General features: G+C 48.3%; 1 protein-coding gene across 4 annotated transcripts in view; it reads left to right on the top strand.

Annotated features, from left to right (window-relative positions):
• The first annotated feature begins 2273 nt into the window (after positions 1–2273).
• Positions 2274–27432, top strand: part of dbn1 (drebrin 1) — a 72053-nt gene continuing 46894 nt past the window's right edge. For all 4 annotated transcript variants that reach the window (XM_086142171.1, XM_086142173.1, XM_086142172.1 and 1 more), the window contains exon 1: positions 2274–2415. In XM_086142171.1, coding sequence (XP_085998297.1) covers positions 2333–2415 — 83 coding nt within the window. In that variant the 5' untranslated portion in view covers positions 2274–2332. The remainder of the gene's footprint in view (positions 2416–27432) is intronic.

Raw genomic sequence — 27432 nt, 5'->3', positions numbered from 1 at the left:
GCTTGACGCTCAGCTAAATAACTTAGCTAACCACCATTCAGGCTAAATCTGAGCAACACCTGGCAGCACAAACACAGGGAGGGGTGATGCTAACATTTGGTGATACAAAGCAATCGTCTTAGACAGGGGAGTGCACATCCTGCTCCCTATGTTAGCTCGATGCTCAAGCTAAATAACTTAGCTAACCACCATTCAGGCTAAATCCGAGTAAAACCTCGCGCCACAAACACAGGGAGGGGAGATGCTAACACTTGGTGATACAAAACAATCGTCCCAGACAGGTGAGTGCATATCGCAACCCTAACCCTATGTTAGCTTAACAGCTAATATTTGAAAACGGGAAAGGGGATACCACATCGAGATGTACTTATTTTCGCTGACTCGCCAACGTGATGTAACGTTTACACTGCGAGAACAGCGACCGTCAGCTAACAGCGAGGGGCGGCGGCGGCGGCATCTCGCGCCAAAATTGCGGACAAGCGGCAGCGGCGGCGGCGGTGAAACAACGCGAGGCCGGAGAGCCATGAATTATGCAAAAGCGAAAGTGAAGAGAGCGGCTACAACATCTCTGTTTGTGCCAATTAAAGCGCCGCCGCCTCCATTATCCCCCGAGCGCTGAGCTCTGAGAGCAGCATGAAGGTATGTGGGCTCGGCGCCAGCCCGGCCTGGGAGAAAAACACCCGGGCCGCCCATGTGGGGCTCGATGCTGGTTACCCCGGCAACCGGCTACCGCCAGGCCAGCGGAAGGGAAGCCTCCTAAATGTGGACTTTTCCTTCCTTTTTTTGTAACTTCTCTACCTTCTTCGTCTTCCTGTAACCTCGGCGTTCGTCGCACGTCATCCGCAAACGGGGGATTCCTGTCTGACCTCACCGGATAACACGCTATTATTAATCCAATAATAAAGAATAAGATTTAGAATATTGCAAATATAAGAATCGGTTAGCGTGTTGTTAATGTAATATCCAAAATAGAGGAGAACAAGGAGCCCAAGCAGGATATTATAACAATTTCCCTCAGGAAATAAAGTTGTTCTTATTATTATTATTCTTATTCGTATTCTTATATTTGACTCAATTAAAGTGAAAAACATGAGCGATAAGTCGGGGACGGAAAATAAAATATCATTCAAGAAAAAAGATGGGAAATTAGCAGAATATAATGGCTATAATGCTACCACTACTATTACTAATAATAATGATAACAATAATAATTGTTATAATAACAGATTTTTTTTTTCAAATAATAATATTAATAATAATAACAATAATAAAAATGATTGATTATTATGTTATTGTTACATTAATAATAAGAAAAATAATAGTTATTTTTACCATATGAATGATATTATCATCAATATTTTATGATGATGATTATTATATAATAAGTACTACTATTACAAATAATAATAATATTAATAATAAAATAAAAATAACAACTTTTTTCAAATAATGATAATAGTAATAATGATTAATTATTACCATGTTGTTGTTGTTACTATTGTTATCATTACAATAACAATAACTAAAATAATTATCACCATATTAATATTATTATCAATATAGTATTCTGATGATTTTTTAATAATAAAAACAATGATAAGAATAAAAGTAAATAAAAATAAAAATAACTTTTTTAGATAATAACATCAATGATAATCAAATAATCAATATATTATTATGATGATTCAACAACAATGATACTTTTTATCATTTTAAAAAATAATGGACGAACAAGAAGTCCGAAAACACTTACATGAAACCCATATGAGAAATAATAGATACCAACTATAGGAAATAAGATTAAAATTGTAAGACAGAAGGATGTCATCCTATGAAATGTAACATAGGAAATACAGGCAGGGAAAGAAGTGCAAATTAATGGCGAGAAAAAGAAATAAAACACATTTTGTACATAATTTAAAACACTCCATAAGTGTCTTATTTCTAATCCTTAAAAATGGCGGTTCATCAAGTTCAATAGCTGATCTATAATTAAGAAAAAAAAAAGGAAAACATCGGGAAAATTAATAATATAAATATGTAAATATTTGCCAAAACGGAATATTACCTGAAAGATAAAAAAAAAAAAAAAAGAAATACAATAATAAAAAAAAAAAAAAAAAGGGGAATCGTTCCCCGACACATGGGGGCACTAGGACCCGGACGCTGTCTGCCAGGCCGCGTCCGGCGCTAGGACCCCTTCGGGAACCTTCCCGGACCTCTTTGTCTCCACCAGTCAGATCCTCCTCCACCTCCTCCTCATCCTCCCTGTCTCCTCATTCCGTGTCTCCCCTCCATCAGCAGCGGGCTGGATGCTTGCAGGGACACAAACATGGCAGTGAATCTCGGCAAGAACAGACTGGCGCTGCTGACCGCCTACCAGGACGTCATTGACGACGCTTCAGACGCCGACTGGTGAGTCCCGGATCCGGACCAGAACCCCTCCTACCCGTTCAGGGTACCCCGATTCCCGGTGGTTTTCCTTTTATATTGTTGTTTTTTTTGGATGCGAGTCCGTGAACGCACCGCCGGCCATCAGCATCCCCTTCCTGCGGGAGGTGCGGGAGGTGCGGGACCGGTGGAAGGATAGAAAGATGGGCGGGCGATGGAGTGAGAGTTTGGGGGAGGAAGAAGAGGAAGAGGGGGGGGGGGGGGACCGGAACCGGAGAGGTACGCTTTTGTTTCACTACTCCCGGTCCCGGTTCCAACCAGGAGGCTGGAAGCAATTTATGACTTTTACGCGTGCATGTGTGTGTGTGTGTGTGTGTGTGTGATGAGACCCTGCATCCCCAAACGAGGGCGGGGGAAGCGGGGCGAGGCCGGGGAGGGGCCCCGCCGGGGGTGGAGGGCTTTGTGGCCTCTCCTCACTGGCCTTTCGGTGGACTAACCCAAAAAAAAAAAACAAAAAAAAAAAACCAAAAGTGATACTTATTGATCGGCGGCTAAGAGAGAACGACATCGCTCCCTTCTTTCCGATCGATCGTTCGCTTATCAATAATGGGATGGAGCGTCGGCGGAGAGGTGAACCCTGGAGGTGGAAGGACACTTGGGAAGCTACATGTGAATGGTAGCATGTATGAATGAATGAATGAATGGTCGTACGTCTCTCTATGCTGTCCTGTGATTGGCCGGTCCAGGGTAAACCCCGCCTCTCGGCCAATGACGGCCGTGAACGTGAGATACTCAAAGTTGTTATTAACGATATTTGTTTTTCGGCTCCACAAGACTTTTGGTACATGTCAATGGTAGCATGTATGAATGAATGAATGAACGGTCGTACGTCTTTCTATGCTGTCCTGTGATTGGCCGGTCCAGGGTAAACCCCGCCTCTCGGCCAATGACGGCCGTGAACGTGAGATACTCAAAGTTGTTATTAACGATATTTGTTTTTCGGCTCCTGAAGGGAAAAATACGACCACAAGACTTTTGGTACTTTTGGTACTTTTGGTACTTTTGGTACTTTTACGGATACCTTTCTTTTGCCTTTTCTTGCTGAGCCGAGTTCAAAAAAACAATTTTCGATGAAACGAAACAAAAAGGAGCCGGAGAAACCACAGCGAGGTTCTGCTTTCGCTTCAGCATTCTGCATCCTGCTCCGCTCAGGGTTTGAAGGTGGCTTCCTGATGAGCAGCGTTAGCGGGAATTATGTCGAGTCAGCAGCTAGCGCTAACGGAGCAGCTGCTCGGACTCAGGTAACCCCGTCCCGTGAAACATTAATTGTATTTCCAGTATCTTGGCGGGGGTTGAGGCGCTCAGGAATGGTCCCGTCGAACCCAAAGTCTTGCCGTTTCTCTGCATTTCGACCGCTAAGCTAACAGATTACTTAGCCCTGCTTCTCAATTAGCTCTGAGGTGACTAGCGACGCTGCACGAGCAGAAAGGTCTTGTTTCGCGAGAAATTCTGATAAGAAATGACAATTAAGGGGTTTTTACTTGAGATAGGGAACCTCTGTCCTGCAAAGAAGCTAAGCTAACCCGGCTACAAAGCTCTGCTCGGGTTAGCAATCATTCACTTTAGCTTGCTTCACATTTTCTGGCCCAGAATGACATCAATATGTGCGATCATTGCCATAGGACTCATGGTGTTTACAATATTAGCATTTAAAGCAGGAACGCTATTTGACTTGTTTCCCTTCATGCTAACATGCTCATCATCAACTTTTATTAGCGAACATCTGCGGGATTCCACTCGACACTCGAATCCTCGGACGGTTCGCGTCTGGAACTTCCATCAGGAAAAAAAATAATCAGATCACGTTAGGCAGGAAGTGATCGCCCCCCCCCCCTCCCGCCGTCATAAATCAAGCCTAGCATCTCGCGCCGGTGTCGCAATCATGTTGTGATCGCTGATCCGGCGGAGCGGGTCGATGATGCCGGGGGGGCCCCGGGCCTGGCCCCGTTTTTCACACTTGACGGGTTTTGAACAAAAGCACTTCCAAACACGGCTGACCCCAAACAACACGGGATCGACCCCCCGCCCGCCCGTCCCGGCACCGATACGCTCGTCTATTCGCGCCGAGACGCTACGTGGTGAAGCTGTAAGACGGTTTTGGAAAGACGCGTCCCGGAGCACGAGTCCCGTCCAACGTTCACATGAATATTGGAATTGCCTCTTGCGTAAACAAACGTGGCCTTTGGGTCGGAGAACAGAGGGGCGTCGTCTTTCTCTGATTTGGGTCAATGGATGATGGGTCAATACGGTGACAGCGGGGGTCGGCAGAGGATGAAAACGAGCCCCCATGAGGTTAATTCTTTTGTTCTTTTTTTCTTGTAATATCACTCGTCAGTGTCTTGCTCACGTTTAGATTTCTCCGACTGACTATGTGGACATTTAAAAACAAAATAATCACATGATAATGATCTCTGATGGGACAGAAGTCTGTTTTTTAGCATAATATTAGCAAGTTAGCTAGCTACATGCTCGCCCACAACTAAAGTCAACGCTCATTTCGGCAATGAACAGCGCTAATCAGAGGCTGCTAGCTGAGAACAGGTGTCCTGGCTAACAGCGGCAGCAAACATATGCATTGCTAACCCTGACCGAGGGCTAACATTAGCTGAAGTAAGACGCCGACGTTGTGATGCGGCTCATCTTGTGCTTTTTACCGGCATTCCAAGGGCTCCTTGATGCTCAGAGTTTAACCCGCAAACTGACAGAACCTTCTTTCTGACATCCTGCGTAGTTCTGAATGTTCTCAGGGAAATTGCGGACACATAGCTAAAATGCAGCGCAACACAACAAACGCAGAAGTACCATGTGAAGTCGCAGGGGGAGTGGTGCAGTAGTTGTATGCTCAAGCGCGACTGACGAAACAGAGAAGAAGGGGACAACAGGCCACCATATGTTTAATGGCCACTGCCAGATGTCACCTAGCTTCCCGTTGTCCGCAAGAGGTCTATGGATCAGTATTGTCGGACAAATACTCCTCTCTCAGCCCCGGTATTCTTAAAAGTACACCATCCATGTTGAGCCTCTGGATGGTGAGAAGAAGAAAACTCCGGGATGATGGATGGTCCCCCCGTCGGGTTCAATTACACCTCCGTATTTCATGTCAGATTTGTTTACCTGACGTGTCTCGTTAGGACGTGGTCGACTTTACCGCCCGTTGTTATCGTTCCCCTCCCCCTCCCGGGGGCCAGAAGAGGAGGAGAAAACAAAAAAAAAAAAGAGTCGTCTGCCGAAGCAGAAATGTCAGGCTTGCGGTGAAAGCGACGCAGGGAAAAGGGCAAATCGGCGAATCGGGGCGATCCAATATCAAACAATCTGCGGACCTTCTGGAATGCTGAGTGCGGCCGGGGGGCTGCTGTCATACAACCCCCCCCCCCCCACCCACCCACGACCCCCGACCCCCTCCAGCTGTTACCCGGTGAGTCACCTCTGCCAGGCGAACAAAGGGAGGGAGTGATCGCGGTAAGGAGAGACGAGCGGGACAGTCACTTGAAGGACTCAGTGTTTCCCCTTCCTTCTTCTTGCCGGGTGCTCGGCTCAGATCTTCATGGGATCATTCATTCATCCATCTATTCCACTATCTTGCACTTCTGACAGCTGTCACTGGGTGAAGGGAAGGGTTCACCTTGGACCAATCACAGGGCCACATGTAGAGACATACCACCTTTACCCTTTCATGTCATTTGGGCATACAAGTATTGATCCTCTCTGGACAATGTAGGGTGTCCAGTGAACCTCCTGCATGTGTTTGGACTGTGTGACATGGAGACTCCAGAGAGAAAGGCTCCTCTCTGGGAATCCAACCTTCTTGCCGTGAGGCGGGAGCGCTAACCGCCACGCCGCCCGGCACGTACCTCATTCGTTTTTGTTTTTGCCGCAAAGCAAAAAAAGGCTCCATCCATCACCTCGGTCCCGCTAGTTAGAACCGATCATGACAACAACAAACCCAAAAGAGGACGAAAGAGAACAGGAGCTGCCGTGATTCAGAACTGAAATATGGCCTGCGATCCGGCGGTTCATCGATACCCGTCGTAGCCATTTATGGACCGAAGTGAGAAATCACACTCGCATTTTTTCCAGTCGGCCCGTCCATCAGCGCTCCGCTGCGCTCGGCAGACGGCAGTTAAGCAGGAAGTTCAGGTCTGACCTCCGACCTCACGTCCTCCCTTTCCCGCCACGGTTTTAGGCCGTCTTGTTTTGTTTTTTTTAAAGCTTCCTGTGCAGCACGCTTTCAGATTAATATAGAACAAGGTCAGTGGTACAACGTGCCGAGCCGGCTTTTCGCTTTCACGGCGTCTGCCTCGCGAAAAAACACAGTTGGATGTCGTCTCGCTTGGCAATTAATCTCCTTTTGTACTCGATCCATTACGCCGTGTTTTAAAGCTTCTTCATTTAACACATCGCGGTCGAGACGGGTCTTTTTTTTTTTTTTTTAAATCCAGCCCCGTCGCAATCCCGTCTCCCCTTGCCAACCAAATGTGTGCGTACTCATCTAGGCGTTTATTGCTTCCAAAAAAAAAAAAAAGAGGATCTTCAGCCTCCCCCGTGGCTCGGCACATTATGCAAATCGCACAGCGACCTATCGAAAAGCTACGCTAGCGGCACTAAAGACAACCCAGTTGTCCCGGTCCAATGCTAGGCGGCCTTCTGCCTCGACCTATAGGGGCGGAGAGAGTGGCTACGAGGTATCATCTATGGCTGCTTATACCAGTGGTGCTAACAGCTGCATGCTAATAGCTAAAATGACAAAAAATAGCTTCACAGAGCAAGAGGCCGGGGACTCGGGCAGAGATACAAGGTTTCTATCACGCGCCTTGGTCTTGCTATCATGTCCCTCAGCAAAATAAGCCTGTGGCAGCATCCCCAGGAGCTAGGCTAACGGTAACTAGCCGCTAACTAGCACTGAAGACGCCTCTCGGATGAGGGGTGAAACGTCTTCAAGTAAAAAACTCAAGTCCAGCTGCCAAGAAAAGAAGATTTTAACAAGAAGCTAACTAGCATCTTTCTCTAAAAGGTAGCCTATTCGCAAGCATACCGTAGTCCCTCCCTCGGATGAGGGGTGAAACGTCTTCAAGTAAAGAAACTCAAGTCCAGCTAATAAGATTTTGACAAGACGCTAACTAGCATCTTTCTCTTAAAGCTAGCCTATTCTCAAGCATACCGTAGTCCCTCCCTCGGATGAGGGGTGAAACGTCTATAGAAACTCAAGTCCGGCAAATAAGATTTTGACAAGAAGCTAACTAGCATCTTTTACTAAAAGGTAGCCTATTCTCAAGCATACCGTAGTCCCTCCCTTGGATGAGGGGTGAAACATCTATAGAAACTCAAGTCCGGCTAATAAGATTTTGACAAGAAGCTAACTAGCATCTTTTACTAAAAGGTAGCCTATTCTCAAGCATACCGTTGTCCCTCCCTTGGATGAGGGGTGAAACGTCTTCAAGTAAAGAAAGTCAAGTCCAGCTGGCAAGACAATAAGATTTTGACAAGAAGCTAACTAGCATCTTTCTCTAAAAGGTAGCCTATTCTCAAGCATACCGTAGTCCCTCCAATGTAGCCAAATGATGTTTGGACTTGGGGACGTCCAGACCTTCCCCCTTTTCTGTCCGACGGCACAATAATGGGGTCGTAACCTTCCCTAAATGTCTGGGAGAAATGTGAGATGGCGCTGTGTCACGCCGGGGTCAGTCTCAAGATAGAGAATGAGGCGGCTGTTGCTTCTCCGCCGTCCCGATGATGAAACCGGCAGAATTGAACCCAGATTCGCCTCCGGGGCAGCGGGGAGATACTGTGACACTTTAAGGCCCGCTCTGGCGTTTGTTTCCACTGCCAACGCTTGTCTCCGCACTAAAAAAAAAAAAAAAACGCCATAAATGAGCATTAATAGCTTGTAGGTTTGGGGGGAACGTAAAAAAAATATCCATCCGAGAAACTCGATAATTACGTTTATGGAAAAAGAGACCAAATATCTCGGCCTGATGGCAGAAGAGGTACACTTCATGGTCTTCTGTGAACTTCCTGCATGTTTCTGGACTATTGGAGGAACCCGGAGGGAACATGACCACGATTAAATTGCTTCTGAAAAAAAAATAAAAATTGAAAAAGTAATTGATGTATTTTTGTGATCACATAAATATCCCCCTCCCTTTCAGCAAACCAGGAATGAGCTCTGGTCGCCGGCGGCTGAGACGGTCTTAATTTTTCATTTGCGGACTCATTTTGCAAATCAGATTCAATATCTGCTTCAGCGCGTTCAGCATTAGCCCAGGAATGCGCCTGGCAGGAGGCGGAGATAAGACGGAGTCGGAGGAGAAGCGAAGGTCAGAGGCGGGGTTTGTAATCCGAGCGGCTTCTAATCTCGCTCGCCCCGATTGGAATTTACCTTTCGCTTTTACCGGATCGGCGGGTCAGAGCGGCGCGAGGAAAGGGTCTCGTGGCCGCGTCGGGCAGAAAAATCATCATCGCGTCCCGTTCGGATGTCGCAGGATTCCCCGGTTCTCAATTATCAAAATTAGATTTGCTTCTCATCATCATTCTCCCGCCCGGACTAAAGGATTTTTCTACCTCGCGGCTTTACTGCAGACACATTGAGGAACATCCCCGTCGTTGAGAACCAAAACCGGCAAAGCTAACGCCAAGAGGCGGTTGTACCTGATAAACATAATCCAAGCGATATCGGTGCTTATCCTGCACTATCGCAGCCGTCATTGGGTGAGAAGAGGGGTTCACTCTGGGTTCCATCAAATGGCCACCTATAGGGACATACAACCCTTCACTCGCTCATTCACATTGCATATGAGCATACAAGTACTGGTGGACAAGAGGTGAAGAGACGGGTCCAAGCAGGTTGGAATGGGTGGAGAAAAGTGTCAGGGGTACCAAGAGATAGAAGACTTTCAGCCAGAATAAAAGGAAAGGTGTACAAGACAGTGGTGAGACCAGAGATGATGTTTGGACTAGAAACTGTTCCAATGACCAAAAGACAGCAGGCAGAACTAGAGGTTGCAGAGATGAAGATGTTGAGGTTCTCTTTGGGAGTGACCAGGATGGAGAGGATCAGGAATGAGTCTATCAGAGGGACGGCACATGTTAGATGTTCTGGAGAGAAGGTCAGAGAAGCCAGACTGAGATGGTTGGGTCATGGACAGAGGAGGGATAGAAAATATATTGGTAGACGGATGCTGGAATTGGAGCTGCCAGGCAGGAGGTCTGGAGGAAGACCAAAGAGAAGATTTATGGACGTCGTGAGAGAAGATATGAAGGTAGTTGGTGTGAGAGAGGAGGATCCAGAGAATAGGGGTAGATGGAGAAAGTTGACTCGCTGTGGCGACACCTGACGGGAAAAGCCGAAAGAAGAAGAAGAAGATGAGCATACAAGTATTGATCCTCTCATTCACTCATCTGGACAACGTAGGGCCTCCAGTGAACCTCCTGCACGTGATCTGGAGGAATCTGGAGGAACCCCAAGCAGAACCCCAAGGAGAACATGGAGGCTCCACGCTAAAAGCCCCCCCCCCTTGTCAGAACCGAACCAGGTACCTCCGTTGCCTTGCAGCGTACGGGCTAACCACCGCGCTGCCGAGTTCAAGGAGTTCAACTTATCCTGCAATATGTCGACTCCCCTTTTTTTATATTTGGAGTCAGAGACTTTTCCCTCTCCTGTCCGTCCAATGAGCCGAAGCTATCCTTACAAGAACGCCGGCGGAGCGAGGCGGAGTGCTGTCAGGCCGAATGTCGGGACGTCATTTTGCAGCCGGCCGGGTTCAAGTGGAGACCAGCGGGCCTCCCGTCTCCAACGCAAGGGTTAAAAAGAAGACGAGGGGTGAAGAGAAACCCAAAATCCGATTTAGCATTTGATACCAACCAATAACAATAACTACAGCGGCTCGGCATGATAAGCCTCCAATTCTTAAAAAAAAAAAAAAAATCAATTTTGCCCAAATGAAACCTGGGGGGCTGGATCATGAGATTGTGAGTCAGACCGAGATTATCCTCCGCCGTCTGCCGGGATTTAGGGAAATTAGACCAATTTCCCGGTCTGAGAATCAAGACGTCAATCATGCACCGTTGCGCCGAAAGAAATCGTAAACGTCTCGGGCCGATACGAAGAGACGGAGGTAAATATTGTTTTTTTTTTTTTTGCAATTTTGAGTTCATCGCCAGCGGTTTAGCAATCGGTTGGATTCCGAAGTGTGAGACACCGAACCTCGAGTTGCTCCCGAGAGCCTGGTTAGCATCCTTCACCATGGGTGAATGGTATCTAGCATCAATTGATGCTATGCTAGCATCACTTCCTGCAGCCAAGACAACAACATGACTGACTCGATCTCACAGGTTCAGTGGAAGATCTTGGGTAAACAAAAACCAGCCAATGAAGGCACATTAGCATAAAGGTTAACCGTCGTGAACCATTAACCTTGTGAAAACAGAAAGAATTGATAAGCGTCGGCTTCCCGATTGCCCGTGTCTCATCTTCTCGGTAGAAAAACACTAACACGCCAATGTTTGAAAAACGTAGTCCTTATTTTTTCCGTGTTTGTTCGGCGGAGGACGTGCACGGGCGGAGTTGGAGCTGGATTCCGATCGGAAGTCAATGAAGTCCAGAGGTCAGACGGCAGGCAGGACGAAGGGGCGGTGGACCTAATGGCTTTTTAAACCTGTTAGCCTCGCTCAGCTAAGCGGCTCCTCGGCAGAGGCTCGGTTTGCTAATGAAATATCTCTGGAAACATCTGCTGACACCGAGGTTAAGAGCGAAATTAATTTACGGCGAGGGGGGGAGGGAGCATACGAGTCTCGTCCTCCTCTTTAGCATTTGCGAACCAAGCGGCGCTCGAAGCCGCCGAAGCAGCGGCTTCAAAAGAGGCAACAATCTGCGCGCCAACAATGGCGTGACGGAGGGACGGCGGCCAGTGTTTGTTCTCTGTGAACCTCCTGAGAAACGCCGACACCGCCTGGGACTGCGAGGGGACACAGAGCCAAACAAGAGAGAGAGAGAGGGAGAAACGTCCTTCTGATCTTTGTTTGATTGTTGTGTTTTGGCTCGGAGGGCCCGTGAAGATGTCAGCGGCGTCGGCGAGCCGTGAGCGCACAGCTGCGCCGGCGTCCGGGACGAGTTGGCCGCCACAAAAGAGCTGTGTTACGAGTGAGAGTCAAGCAGCGTCACGATTAGAGGACAGTCACAAATAAAAGTCACAAGAGAGTGAAGGAATTGGACTTTCCTTTTGTGTGTTGACCCCCTTTCCATCTCGCTAACAAGCTAGCGGCGCAGCATGACACGCGGGAGGCCTCGTCGGCCAATCAAGTCCCATGGCTCATGTATGCTCCTACGTATCCTTGAGTGTCCTCAGGCAAGACGCCCAACCCCCGGTCGCTCCTGATGATCTTGTTAGCGCCTTGTGAGCGAGTATGTGAATGGGTGAAGGCTATCTAGTGTAGGTGCGCTATCCATCAGTTGAGCCCATGTACTGTCTGTTAAGCATCCACTCGAGGGAAGTGCAGAGGGCGGAGTTCACCTCCGAGTTCCAAGACCAAGAGAGGCAAACAGAGGCGGCGCACTAGACGGCGGCGGTCTGTGGACGGAGGATTCTTCTCTTGCTCACACGCTCAGTTTCATTCGCCGGTCTAACTTGAGCATACAACTCCCGCCCCGCCATGACTTTCGGCGGTACTGCTCTGTTTGCCAAGTTCGGCTCCCTGAGAACAGCGAAAGTTACGCAGGAAATAAACATAGAGTAACAAAGAAAAGGCGACGGGCTCTTGATGAGCGTCTGAAAATACAAAACGAGATGTTTTTTCTCTGTTGCTGGCTCTCAGGAGACGACTGTAAATGAGTCTGGCTCGCGCTTTTACTCTGAGCAATAAGCACCGAATGGTGATTTGCAGTTTTTACAGCATCGATTGAATGATAAATCACTGCGTATATTACATAAACATATTCTCGGGTTTAACCTGAACATCGTGGTGATACGACACCACTGCGAGACGGTGGCGACGATACGCCCGGGAGCATCGTCATCATCTATACCGCTCATCCTGCACTCGGGATCATGGCGGATCCGACCCAAATGGTCATTGGGCGAGAGTTGGGGTTCACCCTGGACCCTTCATGGTCTCCAATGAACCTCCTGCATGTTTTTGGACTGGAATAGGAACCCGGAGAACCGGTAGGACCCTCAGGAAGAACACGTAGACTAGCAATCGAAGGAGTCGGGCATGCTAACCATGTTGCGTCGGAAGCATTTTATTAGCTTAAAATTTGCCCGTTTCTTCAGGACACTGAAAGATTTAATTCCACACAACACGTTCACGTGTACGTTCACGCGCACGGTCCGACGCCGCAAGTGGAGTTGTTGTGCCCGCAGAAGGCGCAGCGGTTGAAGGTTTTCTTTTCATGTTTATCGTGCTAATCTTTTGGAAGCGGAACGCCAATTTACTCCTTTTTTTTTTTTTTTTTTTTTTTTTTTTTAAACAAACGACCGATAAGACCGTTCCTTTGGGTGTGTGTGTGCGCGCAACACGTTGTGTTTCGGGAGATTTAACGAGATGCATTTTGACTCAAATTGCATCCCCCGGGGTGGCGGGGCATTAATCTCCGTCATCAGCACTGTAAGAACAACCCCGACCGCGGCTTAACGCAAATACTGGATTAATAAAACTTGGCTTTTGCGTGACGACGAGGCGTGTAATGCTTATAATCTCCATTATTAGTCCAAAAAAAAACAAAAAAAAAAAAAACAGCCAATAACACCCTGCCGCTGATTTAAAAAAAAAAAACAAGCACTCCAAATACGGCTCTTGGATGCGATTCGACGGGTCTTTTTTTAACGGCGTGATCTTTCCACCGGTCTCACACTGGCGATCTTCAAATACCCCCTTCACCCCTGGCTGCGAAGATCAGAGTGTCTGCAAGGGTTTATGGGCTGGATCTTCCCGGCGTACGGTTCTTTGGTCCCGCGGGGACTCTCTGGTTTCTTTGTCTGGAACGCCGGAGCGCCGGCCTCAGCCCCGCGGCCCTGTCTGCAGCTGCCGGCTTCCGATCCCAACGGCGGCTGATTGGGATTTATTGTCTCCGACTGGGAAGAGGTGGAGGGGTGGTGGGGCGGCTGGGGGGCAATATCTTTGTCTGCAGAGTGTGCGAAGCTGCACGCTAATATCAAAACTGCCGTTTTTTTTTTCCTTTCACGGGTGATTAGAATGGTTTCAGCGATGTAGCGACGCTAATTTAAGCGGTTAGCGCTTCCGCGTCCGTCTTTGAGATCCTCCCACAGTCCAGAAAGGTTCAATCTGGGGTGTCGAACGTACGGCTCGCGGGCCGGTACCGGCACGCCAGGGGGTCCGATTCGGCCCGCGGAATAAATCTACTACTATGCTAACGGTGCACTGTTTTAGTCGGTGTTAGCAACACGGCGCAACAATGTGTGACTCGGAAGTCACAGCAGACGCCAGCAATGCGGTTTCCGGGTCTTCAAATAGCATTTTGTCTTATTGTTAGAAATGTACCTGCTTTTCCGTTTGGACCCGACAGCCTCATCGGCAAGATGTCGTTGGCAAAAAAGAGAAAAGCGGACATGGAGGGTTGGGTTTTCCAAGAAATCACTTCTTATTTGTTCGCTGAGGTTAATAAGAAACCTGTATGCTCGGTGTGGAAGCAGCAAGTTTGGCTGCAACAAAATGCACCGAAAACTGAGAAGACAGAACCGAGGCGTCGTGTTGTTGAAATTGCACTTACTTTTTTTCATGAATTTCAGGTAGTTCGTCATGTATTTTTTAAAGGAACAGATCATAACATAGAAAGATATTTATCATTTCTCCTTTACACTAAAACAAAGGGAAAATTTGGACCTGGTGTTGGTCTTATTGACATCAAATAAGACCATATGTGGCCTAAGTTGCCCAGATACGTGGATGAGATGGTGACTGGTCTCCATACGTGGCCCTGGGTTGGATCCAGGGTGAACCCTGCCTCTCGGCCAATGACAGCAGCGATAGGCTACATCCCTCACGCAACCCTGACCGCAAGAATATAGGATACATGTTGCGAGTCTCATCTTTTAGCATCGTTGTCTTGCATTGTCCTTATCGTCCCTGGAGTGGACTTTCAAAATAAAACATGTTTTGGACGCCCATGGACGGCAAGGTATGGGATTACGTCTGCAGCTGCGACTTAGCAGACAGGAATAATTATCTGCGCCGAGCGGCTCCTTCACTGGAAATCCGTGTTGACAAAAAGCTGAGCTTCTAAGGAGACTCCTGCTGGGGATGAAGCTCCACCAGCAGAAGGGGAACCCCCACCTTCCCCACCACCACCACCAAGCAGCCGGACCTGACTTTGCGGAAAAGGCAAACAAGCAACACTGACTGTGCAGAGGGCGAGTCCCGTTTCGCATGATTAGCTTGGACACCTCGGCTAATGCTAATGGAGAAGAATCCAGATGTTCTTCAATTGGAAAGATCTGATTCCCCGAAGGAGGAAAGCTGCTGCTTTAGCTGAAACTTGGTATGACAGTTGTGTTGCGCCTTTATATAGGCGGCACCGACTCATTTTTAGAAGTAAAAAGAAGTTGTACATAAATAAGCCGTGCTTGTCTGTAAGTTGCAGATGTCCCTGTTGAAACAGGAGATATTAGCGCAGCAAGATGTTACAGGAAATACGAGTGGGTTTACCGAAACGGTTTCATTTGTCCACTGTGACGGTGTCGGTGGGAAGAAGCTACCGTAATTCTTCTTTTCATTTGGGCTTTTCCCCTCAGGGGTCACAAAAGCGAATCAACCTTTCCCATCTCAATCCTCCTCTCTCACACCAACTAACTTCATATTCTCTCTCACGATGTCCATACAGCTTCTCTTTGGTCTTCCTCGAGACCTCCTGCCTGGTAGCTCCACCTTCAGCAACCTTCTACCCAGATCTTCACCAATGGTTTGGACATGAACAGAGGAGTTTTCATATCTAAGGCATCTCAGTCATTACTTTGTGTCGGTCATACATGTCCTGCACCCCTGTGACAAAGTCCTCTTCCCCTTTGGGCTTTTCCCTTCATGGGTCTCCACAGTGAATCCACCTTCTCCATCTAACCCTATTCTCTGGATCCTCCTCTCTCACACCAACTACCTTCATATCCTCTCTTCACATCCATATATCTCCTCTTCAGTCTTCCTCGAGACCTCCTGCCTGGCAGCTCCACCTTCAGGAACCCTCTACCCAGATGTTCACCATGGTTAGGACATGAACAGAGGAGTGTTCATATCTAAACCGTCTCAGTTGTCACTTTGACTCGGTCATACATGTTCTGCACCCCTGTGACAAAGTCTTCTTTTCCCTTCAGGGGTCTCCACAGAGAATCCACCTTCTCCATCTAACTATTCTCTGTATCCTCCTCTCTCACACCAACTACCTCCATATCCTCTCTCATGACGTCCATAAATCTTCTCCTTGGTCTTCTTCTAGACCTCCAATTCCAGCATTCGTCTACCAATAAATTCACTCTCCCTCCTCTGTACATGACCCAACCATCTCTGACCGTCCCTCTGATGGACTCATTCCTGATCCTCTCCATCCTGGTCACTCCCAAAGAGAACCTCAACATCTTCATCTCTGCGACCTCTAGCTCTGCTTCTTGTCTTTTGGTCATTCTTACTGTTTGTGGAGCAGACAGCATGGCTTGTACACCTTTCCTTTTATTCTGGCTGAAAGTCTTCTTTCTCTTCGTACCCCTGACACTTTTCTCCACCCATTCCAACCTGCTTGAACCCATTTCTTTACCTCTTTTCTACACTCTCCTACACTCTGGACTGTTGACCCTAAGTACTTGAAATCCTTCACCTTCTTGATCTCCACTCCCTGTAGCCTCACCGTTCCACCTGGGTTCCTCTCATTCACACACACATATATTCTCTTACAGTAATGCCCCTATAAATATCCATGAATTATCTGCATTGTTATAAAAGCTGCGTCTCTCAAAGTTTGTGACAAAAGTAGCGGTTTGTATGCTGGAATTTAGGGTAGATCCCAAAATTCAACACCGCTATTGTGCAAAACAGGTGCTCCTCAGCAACCCCCGGTGTGCTTTGGGCACAACCGCCAATCAAGGTGGATTTATTTTTTCCGTTATTTTTTTTTTCAAGCTTGGAAGTTCTCACTGAAAGGACTCTGAACTCGCTCGCTTCTCTTCAGGGAAAGCTAAAAATAAGCCGTCTTTTGAGCTCGTTTCTTTCATCACGCTTCACTCGTGCTGCTGGACGCAGGATGGAGACCGTCGGAGGCCGGTGATATTTATCGAACCATCCAGGTTTCTAATGTTAGCTTGTTTGTCCACGATCAGTCCAGGACAGAGGCTCTTTCTGTGGGAATCCAGCCAGGGCGCTAACCTGAGCACCACCGCACTGCCCTGTAATTCACTTTATTGCAATAAACAGGGGATTTTAGTCAAAATGAAAAAAATGTTAGCGTTAGCCTTTTCACTGGTTTCAACAGAAGATTAAAAAAAAAAATACTTTGGATCTACTTTACCTGTGATAAAACATTAGTGTCAACAGTTAGCGGAATGAAACGGTAACGCGGACGTGCTAAAGCTAATGTGGAAGCTGGACGGCGACATTTAAGCGTTGACCTTTATTTTGAATTTGAGACGCCGCCGTTAACGCCGCGCCGCTCGTTGGCTCGGCGTTAATAATGCCACTGCGGTCTTAAAATCTGGCCTTCTGGAGGATGTCGGCTTTTCCCTCAACGTCACTGCGTCACGGCAACACTTAGGAACTTGTTTTACTGCTCAGCACATACTTGTGCCGCGGCTCAGTTTTTTGCAAAGATTTGCTTCTTTGTCGCTCCTCTTTGTCCCGCCTGGCACGTGATGTTCTCATGTCCTCGCCGGTATTCCCACACTGTTGGTGGAGGAAGCTACCGTAATTTTTCTTTTCCTTTGGGCTTTTCCCTTCAGGGGTCACCACAGCGAATCAAGCTTCTCCATCTAACCCAACTCTCTGTATCCTCCTTTCTCACTATGTTCATACATCTTCTCTTTGGTCTTCCTCTGGACCTCCTGCCTGGTAGCTCCACCTTCAGCAACAGAGGAGTGTTCATATCCAAGCCATCACAGTCATCACTGTGTGTCGGTCATACATGTCCTGCACCCCAAAAAGACAAAGTCTTCTTTACCTTTGGGCTTTTCCCTTCAGGGGTCTTCAGCCACTCAAAATCCAGTGCGCTAGCTTTCCTCTCAGTTGCTAAGACACGAGGAATGAGTCTTGCGTAAATCTGGACTCCAGAGTCAACTCCAATCAGAAGGTTGCTGTCTTGTTTCCTGTTGCCATCTTGACGTTGTGGTGTCCTCAGGCAAGACACTGATACCCGAGTTCCCACCCGGTTAGCGCGTGAATTGGTGAATCCAAACCAGCGCGCTAAGACGTGAAAGCCCACTATAAGCTGAGCGTATCCACCACGCGGGGGTTGCTTTGGCAACCGGGTGAAGGAGTGCCTTACAAGCAACGGCGTCTTACTCGAAAAAGCGACGCTATCAGCGGGGATCAGCCTGTCAGATTCAGCGCCGCCTCCGTGAAGGTCTGACCTCAGAGTCACGCCTTCCTGTCTTCGAGGCGCCGCTGTGTTGACGAACATCCCTTTGAGTTCCACGATGAACGACGAGGATCCCTTTCTCGACGCGTCGCACTTCATTCCCCCCCCCCAGCCGGCTTCACCGCTTATTTCCCATCTGCTTGTTCTCCGTCGCCTTCTCCCGGCCATCACAGTCATCACTGTGTGTCGGTCATACATGTCCTGCACCCCCAAAAGTCCTAATTTTCATCTGGATTAAAAGCTCCTTCTCATTCCTCTCCTTCGCCTTCCCCAGATTCCAAACTCGCTCTCTAAGACGGGCCTACGAAATGATCTCCAGGTGGAAAAATGTGCTATAATCCCCTGAAACGAGCCTGTATCCGCGCTGCCATCCCCCAACGACGAAACGCTCACTTCTGCCACGGCCTCCCTCTGTCTGCTCATATCATATGTTGGCTGGATGACGGCCGGAGCTTAGGGATTTACGGAAGATGTCAAGTGATTTATATGGAGCATAGGATGGCTTATAGGCTCTGCAGAAGCGCACAATATTTCCTACACGGGCTTTTCTTCTCAAAAGCAGCCCTGTTTTAATGAGTTTAACAGGCTGTTATGGCGGAGCATTTAAAATTAGAACAAAATTAGAGCTAGTTGCTGGAGGAAACGGTGTTTATTCGCTTCTGAGGAGCGAGTTGGGGCTGATATTAAAAAGGAGGACGTACCACATTTCAAAGTTTTTGGGTCAGCTTTCGTGCGGCGGCGGCGGCTTGTCAGGCGCTAGGTAGCTAAAGTATTTGCTGTCATTAGTTGTGTACCGAATGCTGCGTTTTAAAACCCCTCGGAGAAAACGGGAGTCATTATTTCCCCCATTTGTTGTTGAGCATCACTTTTGCGGGATCCCTCAAGGCAGCATTTTCGGTCCTCTGCTTTTTAGTCCACAAAGGCGGCGGGCGAAAGGGAAACTTTCTGCTGGCGCGAAATGAAAAGAGGAATAAGAAGTAGAGCTCATCGCATTTTAAGCCCGGCTTTTCTGAAAAACAAGTAAACAAACAAAAAAGGCTTTTGCGTCACACGCGTATTAGCATATTTGCTACGTGTCCAAACACACGGATGCATTTTCCTTGTCCAACTTGTCAGTTGTACAGGACGTGTAACCACAGCAAAGCACTCATGGATAAGGACAACAATTCACCGATGCGTTTTTTCCCACAATCTCGTCCTCCTGCTAAGTGGTTTCAACCCCGTCTACACTTTAAAACGCTTATAAGTAGCTCATAATTGACACGCTAATCGTGAACCGCCTTCAGAAGCCGGTTGAAAGAACCTCTTCGGCTAAAGATGGTGTCCAACCGGCGCCGTCTCTCCTAGCATATGCTGCCGGTGGGTGCTTGTGGCGCCGAGGCCCGGCGCTCGACTCGGTTATGTGGGTTGAAAAGGAAAGCGTGCTGCCATTTAGTACCGCCGTGGCTTCTATCTGCCCCCCTTTTCTTTGCGCCTGGGATGTCTTACCCTTCTCAGCATACATATTCATCTCTCTTTTCCCGCCTCACTGCTCCACATGTGGTCAGACTGTCGGCATCCTGCCGGCGGTGAACTCCTCGACTACAGCTTCCTGTGACGGACAGCTTATTTTATCCAGATCGGGGAGCAGGGTATGTTTTAGGGAGGATGTGCAGCTTCTGGTGTAACACCCTACCCAGGAAAAAGAGTCCACTGGACAGCTTACTTTATCCAGATCGGGGAGCAGGGTATGTTTTAGGGAGGATGTGTAGCTTCTGGTATCACACCCTACCCAGGAAAAGGAGTCCACTGGAAAGCTGATTTTATCTAGATCCGGGCGCAGGGTATGCTTTAGAGAGGACGTGTAGCTTCTGGTGTAACACCCTACCCAGAAAAAAGAGTCCAATGAAACCCCATCAATGGAGCACTAGCTCTGCGTGGTAGATAGCAGCTAGCATTATATAACAGCATTAGCGTCTAAAAAACGGGTACGTATCAGTTGAAGCAGCCCGCAGCTCTTTGATTTCAATGCCGTGTCATTGTCATGTCTCTGTGTTTGTCGCTGGACGTCCAATCCCATAAGCCCTGGCAGGCGCGTTGGCACACAAGCAGCTGAGCACAGCTTGACTTATCTAACTCGGAGTGCCGTCCATTAAGAGTCAGCACTCTGCGGCGGCGGCGGCGGCGCGCCTGCGCTCTGTCGGCGCTAGCATCCATGAACAATGGGATTCAGAGGAGACAGCCCTGGTTAGACAAAGAAAAAACAGGAAAAAAAAGGGAGGGACAGGAAAAAAAAAAAAACAGAAGAAGGTTGGAAAGGGAAGTGACAGGTGTGAACCCGGACTCGGTGTGCAGGATAATGAATGTACGTGGCGATTGGACGTCTCATCCCTCCTCTGAGAGTCCTTCTCCAGAGCTAACATACCGCCTTATAAGGTATATAAAGGTATATAAAGCCAATGGTATATTATTATATTATATTAATGGTATATTATATGGTATATAAAGCCAAAAAAAGGGGATGTAGCCTATAGCCTCTTGTAGCCTATCCCTGCTATCATCCAGGGTCCACTCTGGATCCACCCCAGGGCTACCTAGAGACATACATAATACAACGTCCCCATGTCGGTCCAGTTGCTACGACGAGAAGATTTCGACAAGAATTCGCCATGACCCCCAAATTCACAATCGTATTTTCCCGCGATTATCATCCGTTTTAATCAGAATCAAGTACATGTACATGATCACATGTATTAGCTTAGTGTCCAAGTAGGAGTTGTTGTGCAGCAAAAGATTTATTGCATTGAAGACAATGGAACTATTTGTTCCATTGTCACAAAGGGACAAAGTCACAGTGTCCAGGAGGACCTTCGTCTTGCGGAGCATCCTCCGATCTGGCACTCGTTGCAATACTGTGCCTCCTTTCTTAAATAATCTCACTGTTCGACGGCTAAAGCGCCGCTAGCACGAAGATGCTTCGCCCGGCGTTGTTGTCGCTTGCAAGAACATCGACGTTTCCGCCCACAGATACGACCCTCCGTCCCGATTTGTCGAAAAGCCAGACGCCGCGCTCTTCTCCGCGACTCACTTAATGACATCACGTGACTGACATCATGATTAGCATGATGGGATGCTAAAATGTGTGTGTGTGTTGTGTCGGCCAGATTCTCTTAAGAAGACGCAGCTAGTTGTTGTCAAGCGTATTGTCGTCTTGTTGGGCCAACAGACGTTTATAATTCCCCAAAGCTAAGCTAATCCTCCCCGGGGCTATTAGGCTGTCGGAAGTCTCCCGACGGTTGCGTTTGAGAGGAAAATCCTTTTAATTATGGTCGGAGGCAGGTGAGCCTCGGGAGGGCAGCTGCTAGCTGATTGGACGCCTGAGCCAATGGGTTTCCTGTTGGTTTTCTCGAGCGCCGATACCCAACTTTTGGTACGAACTTGATAAAGGAACGCGCTTTTTTGAAATGTTTATCAGTTCAGGTTTATCAAACCACCTGCTAGCCGGGTGTTTCTGCAAACCCAATGCTAATAATGCTATTCATTCACTTTAGCGCCCATGCTGGAGCCTATCGCTGGTGTCATTTCATCAAGGGCTACATCACATGTAATGGTAACAGTATAAATGTAACTAATTGTATTGTAAAATAAATTGAACTACTCCTTAATGTTAAATAACTCTGAATTTATAATCTATGAATGTGCATAGATGTTAAAAAAAAAATGTTTGCTAGTTGCTCTACTTCAAGTTAGCTTTCACTGCTGCAGTGTTATTGGTCGCGGCTCTGGTGAACACATTCTGCTGTCATCGGAGTTTTAATTCTTAATATGTTGTTTTTCTGGAAGGCTAACTTTAGCATACTTGGCTACTCAAAATTCGGACATAGATTGTACTCTGACAACCGACGCTGCCTCGTAACACAAAAGACATACCATTTTTTTACCCTCAAAGCACAAACATGTGTTGGCCTTCCCATCTTTCTTGAAACATCCTTCCATCTGCATCAACTTTTCTCTTCCTGGATATTTAGGGATAATTTGTGTGTCTCAATTCCACTTGTTGAAACTTTGGATGCACTGCTATCTAATGGCGGGATGCCGTCATTTTGCGGGTAACATGATCGGCACGGGGAAATGGAGTTTATGGTCAATGCACGCGTTTGACTTGTTTAATTTAAGACAATTAGACCTTTTAAGATGTTCTCAAAATGAACTGGGAGGCCACATTTGGCCCACGGGCCTTGACATGTGTTCCATATGGTCAAGCATACAAGTATGGATCCAAAATATTGTAACCCTGCATGAAGACGTCTACAACGAGGCTTTCACACCAGATGTCCTTTGGTACAACCGTACTCGACACTCTCTTCTCCCTTCTAGAATCTTCCCGTCAGCATGCTAGTCTGTTGTTAGCCCTATGTTAGCCCGAGTCAATATGAAACAAGCCGGTCGACTGCAAGAGCGTGGCAAAGTGGCTACTCCCTAGGAGTGATGGAGCTGCAGGATCATCTGAGAGGAGCTAAGCAACTCCCTAAAACAACAACAAAAATGATGACGCAGCTCTGATCTTAAGTGGATTGTTCCAGCGTCCTGCCAAAAATCCCCGGTGCGTTCGGGGTGACTCCCACCCCCCGGCCCCGCCCCCTCCATTAGGCCATCATGTCCCGGTATTAAACTGGGATTTGGACGGCAGGAGCGTGTCTGTGGCTGAGGATTTGGCTGAACCCGGAGCGTCCCAGCGGGACGGTGGCGGAGGGGGTTGGGCTCCAGAGGCCGGGAATCTGCTCCTCTCAGTTCCCCCCCCCCCGATAACAGGCCCGCTAGCATTCAGTTAGCATCCGTACCGCCGTCTCTTGCGATGCTTGCGAAGACGTTCGGGAAGGGGAGCGGTCATCTACCCATCTGAGATGAAGACCTCGGCCTTTCTGCAAACACGTCTTGGAAAAAGCTCGATCTGGACTTGACAGATAGGATGTTTCCTGCTAAAAGCGTGGTTACTTTCCCGTCTTCCGTGCTTTCCATTAACCTTCTGTTGTGCTAAACTGATTGACATTTTGTTTATCTTGTTGCTGCAACAGTTACATGAGGGAAGAAGCTTCAGTGCTTGTGAATGAAGCCATTACTTTACCTAGAAGGAGCCTTTGGCCCGATTGTTGTATGTCTCTCTTGCCGTCCCTTCCAGGATGTACCTTTCCTCTCGCCCAGTGGTGCCTGGGAGAGGCTCCAGCAGCACCCGAAATGCAAGAAAAGCAGTACAAATAATAAACAAATGAATATCGTGGACATATCGAACCACTTTCCTTTGCCTTTTGTTGTTGCCCCTTTCCACCGCTTTTGATTTCATACCGGTCGCCATGGCACCGCGGGATCTGAGCGTTTCTGGCAGGAAATGAGTCCGGCTTGGAAAGCAAAAAGAACCCCAGACTACAGGTGTTTGGCATCAATGCAAGGATTGAAGTCCTGACGCGCCGCGTTGGTCGTCTGCGCAGAGTTGGTTTTCATGGATGAGTCACAGAAGCCGGACTTGTAATCCGGTGTGTCAGAACCGTCCAAATCCACCTAGGGGCAGTCAGAGGTGATAGAGCGTACCGTTGGAAGTCAGTCGTCTCCATTCTGAGTCACCGCGTCAGAGCTTGCGGCCTTTCTGTCAACCAGGGGACGCCGCCATCGTCAAGGTTACATTTGAGTCACCTGGATGTAATTTCTGTGGACAAGCTGAGGGTCGTGTCCTTTATCTCTTGTCAAGGTCACTTCTGTTGTATGCTCCAAACTCTCCGCCTGATCCATTACGAACTACAGAGATCATCGTCTCACCTGATTGGTCAGAGTCAACAAGACAAATCTTGGCGGAGTCTGAGTCGTATGAGCGTCGAACCCCTCGTGCCGCTGCCGAATAATCACCGCAAATTCTTGCAGATCCGGCCACCCTTCTGTGTGTCTGACATCACCGCAGTACCTTTTCAAGTAAGGAAACCCTGTGCTGGACAGAAAATCTCACCAGGCTAGCTAGCAAGCTAAATCATTTCGCGTTGGAAAAAGGAAACAAGTGACTCCGAAAACATGGGAACGTAAACACCACATCGAGAACTGGTGGTATCCTCCGGCATGCTAGTGCTCCCCCCTGGGGGGCCTGCAGTCAATAGTCCCGCCACAAACAAACAGGCTACAAACTCTTAGCATTTTGCTATGTTTCTTTGACGAGAGTTTACATCAGAAAACGTCAGAAAATGTACTCCCTGCACCGCTGGAACCCCCGCCGTTAGCTCACTCAATACTCATTCCGGACAAAATGTTGACATTCGACCGCTATCCTTGGAAACCCCTCCTCGGCACAGCGGGCCGGAAGAGCAGGGACCTCTCGGTCGCACCATTTCTCGCAAAAAAATGGCGCCCCGCGCGGGAGCTTCGCCAATCACCTACATCCCGAACTGCAAAAAGATGCTCGGCGAAAAGCAGTACTGAACCGAAGAGGCTTGCAGGCCAGTGACCGGTCGGCGTTTTCGCTGAGTTAAGCATACCGTCTTATTGGAGTGCATGTGCGGGAGGGTTCCAGAGAAGGGAGGGCGCCGACTTATGAGCCCACAGGGGCATTGTGGGTCCTCCCCCGGCAGGTTGTCTCCGTCTGCCTGGATACAAGGCCGGCGTAGCCTTTTTTTTTTTTTTTTTTTGCTCTTTGTTCCCTCCTGCCACTTCCATGTTCCCTGCTCCCTCCACCTCTTTTGACATGGAGTTCCCCCCCCCCCCCCCCCCCGTCCGCCGTTTATCGGCCGGCTCCTGATCCTAAACGTTGGCTTCCTGCCACGCCGGCCACGAGAATACATGCCAGTTTGAAATAAGCAAGAAAGAAAAATGCAATAAAAATAATCTCCCCGCACCCAAACAAGAGCTGGATTTCCCGCTCGGGAGTCTGGAGAGGATCAGGCTCGCCGGCTGAGGACTCATTCGCAGACGTTAGTATTTTATTTATTTATGGAGCAAACCGAGCGGCAGCGGCTCATCCCCGTTGTGCCTTCGAAAAAAAAAAAAAACCCTGCTTCAAACGAGCATGAAAATACGTTCAGGTTTCCTGCAGCTACGCTAACCCTCGCTAACGGCACTGCAGCTCTTGTCATTTAAACGACCAGCAACGTACGCGCTACTCATTCATAGCGTATTTTTCCCGGACAATAGGTCGTATTATCAATGATTTTCATCTCAGTTTTCCAGGTCATGGTGAATTCTTGTCAAAATCTTCTTGTCTTGGCAACTGGACTTCACATAAAGACACTTCACCCCTCCTCCAAGAAGCTGAGGAAGCCTCTTGGAGGAGGGGGTGAAACATCTTCAAGCAAAGAAACGCAAGTCCGGTTGCCAAGACAAGAAGATTTCAACAAGAAGTCATTGATTCATTAATGTTGAATTCTTTCGCAGCTGCTCTTTTCTAAAGATCTACTGCATGACCGGTAGCCTTGAGTTTGAAGTTCGCTTCGTAAGCATGCCGTTTTTGGGGGTCCTCATACACACAAGTGTACAGTAATATTCTGGCGAAGCACAGTACGTACCGCTATTACAAGAAGTGGCTGAGGTACTGTGTACTGTTCTCTGATTGGTTTATGGTTGCCAGGGGATAGTGGACACCTGAAGTTAGTGTGAGGTTGGAACAACATTGAATTCCAGCACTACGTGATAAGTTATCTACCTGACAAGGACCGATTTTTGACACACAACGTACCCGTGTCAGGCGGGAACGGTCCGACAGCTTAACAAAGTTGCACTAAAACATTTTGACAGATCGCGGTGTACCTCGTAAAATTGGTTGGTCAGTAAGCACAACAGGAAGTCATACATAAGACACTGGATTATAAGGCGCATGGGTGATTTTTGAAAAAAATGTAAGGACTACAAGTGCGCCTTATGGTGCGAAAAATATGGAAATCCATACTGCTTGTCCTGTAGCCTGGGAAGGGGATGTAGCCTAACTCCGCTCTCATCTAGGGTTCACCCTGGATCCATCTCAGGGCCAAATATAGAGACATACAACCATTCATTCTCGCATCGGACAATTCGGGGTCTCCAATGAAGCTCCTTCATGTTTTTTTTAACGGGAGAGGAAACCGGAGAACCTCTTACAGAAACGGGGACCTACTTGTTGTGAGGCAGAAGTGCTAATGGCGCTGAGGGTGAATTAATCACTTCCGAGAGAGGAGGCGCAGGATCTCAAAGTCAATGTTCCTCTGAATCACTGATTGGAGAATGTTCATGCACAAAGTAGCAGGCGGTCTCCAGCTATTTGCGTCCAATAAATCAACTCCCGACGCCTCGCGGCTATTTGAGCTACATAGCGGCCCGCCAGTCGAGCTACGTCCTGCCCCGCCAGATCCGGATTATCCCCTGCGGGTTCACAGGCCGCCGGAAAGCCTTCAGGAAGCTCACGAGGAACCGATGATGCCTCCGTATCCCCGGCGGACTCCTTCCCTTCCGGTTCCTGGAACCATCTGGGTGCCAACGGCGGCGAGTCAACCGCGCTGTCGCGCTCCCCTCGCGCCGTTAAGACGCTGGAGAACCTAGCGACGCGAAAGGACGTCAGCTAACTGGGGCACGGGGATCTGAAGCGCAGCTTTGTGGAAAATACCCTCATTGCCGTGACTCCGTTAGCAGCTTCCTCCTGTCCCTGCAGGCTAGCGAGGGCTAAGCTAAAAGAAAAACATCAATCACTTCAGCTAACCGCGTAAGACATGTTTAGCAACAACGCCGACCTCGAAGACAGTCGCCTCTGCTGCCAACAGATGCTCAGAACGTCCATCTTTTTAATCGCAGCTCGACCGAACATGCAGCAGAATCCATTGTTTTCATGCGGTTGCCGTGTCAACGTTTCTTCGGAAACCAGAACTGAAAAAAAGTAGCGAAAAGCCGAAAGCGTGCGGTCCAGATGTTGTATAACGAGGGGGCAAGAAGCTGAGAAGATTCACTTCTACTTCTTCCGAGTGTTGCTAGGTTAAAGCTAAGGGAGCTGGCGCCGAGGACCGGACCGGTCCCCCCTTCGAGGGGGGAAGGGGGGTCCCTGAAGGTCGACCAGCTGGTTCCGTTCAGGATACGTAGCTGCGTAGCTTGTTTCTCGCCACTCTGACGAATTGTTTCTACTCAGTCTCATGGCGTCCAAACCCTGGCCTGCAGACGCCTGCAGGTGGTTTGGAAAGCGTCCGTCGGGACGGCGTCGTTTACGATGTCAAGTAAAAAATAAAGAGATCGGGCTCGGAGATACAAGTCCACCCCGATTCCAACGGGCCTGTTTTTCATCCTCGGGACATCAATAATGTCAACGAGGCAGATCAATGGCCCCTAAACTGCGAACACATACAACTTGCCTCCCTGTGAACGGTGCGGCTAAAAGCTAACAGCTAACACGTTTAGGCTACTTCTGCTCTGCACGCCTCGCTCGTGAGTCTTCTTCCTGCACTCGCCGT

Source organism: Fistularia commersonii, chromosome 35, assembly GCF_037954325.1.
Source record: "Fistularia commersonii isolate RoL2024-O1a breed Wild chromosome 35, RoL_Fcom_v1.0, whole genome shotgun sequence".
Lineage (NCBI taxonomy): Eukaryota > Metazoa > Chordata > Actinopteri > Syngnathiformes > Fistulariidae > Fistularia > Fistularia commersonii.
This window is presented reverse-complemented; position numbering and strand designations above follow the sequence as displayed.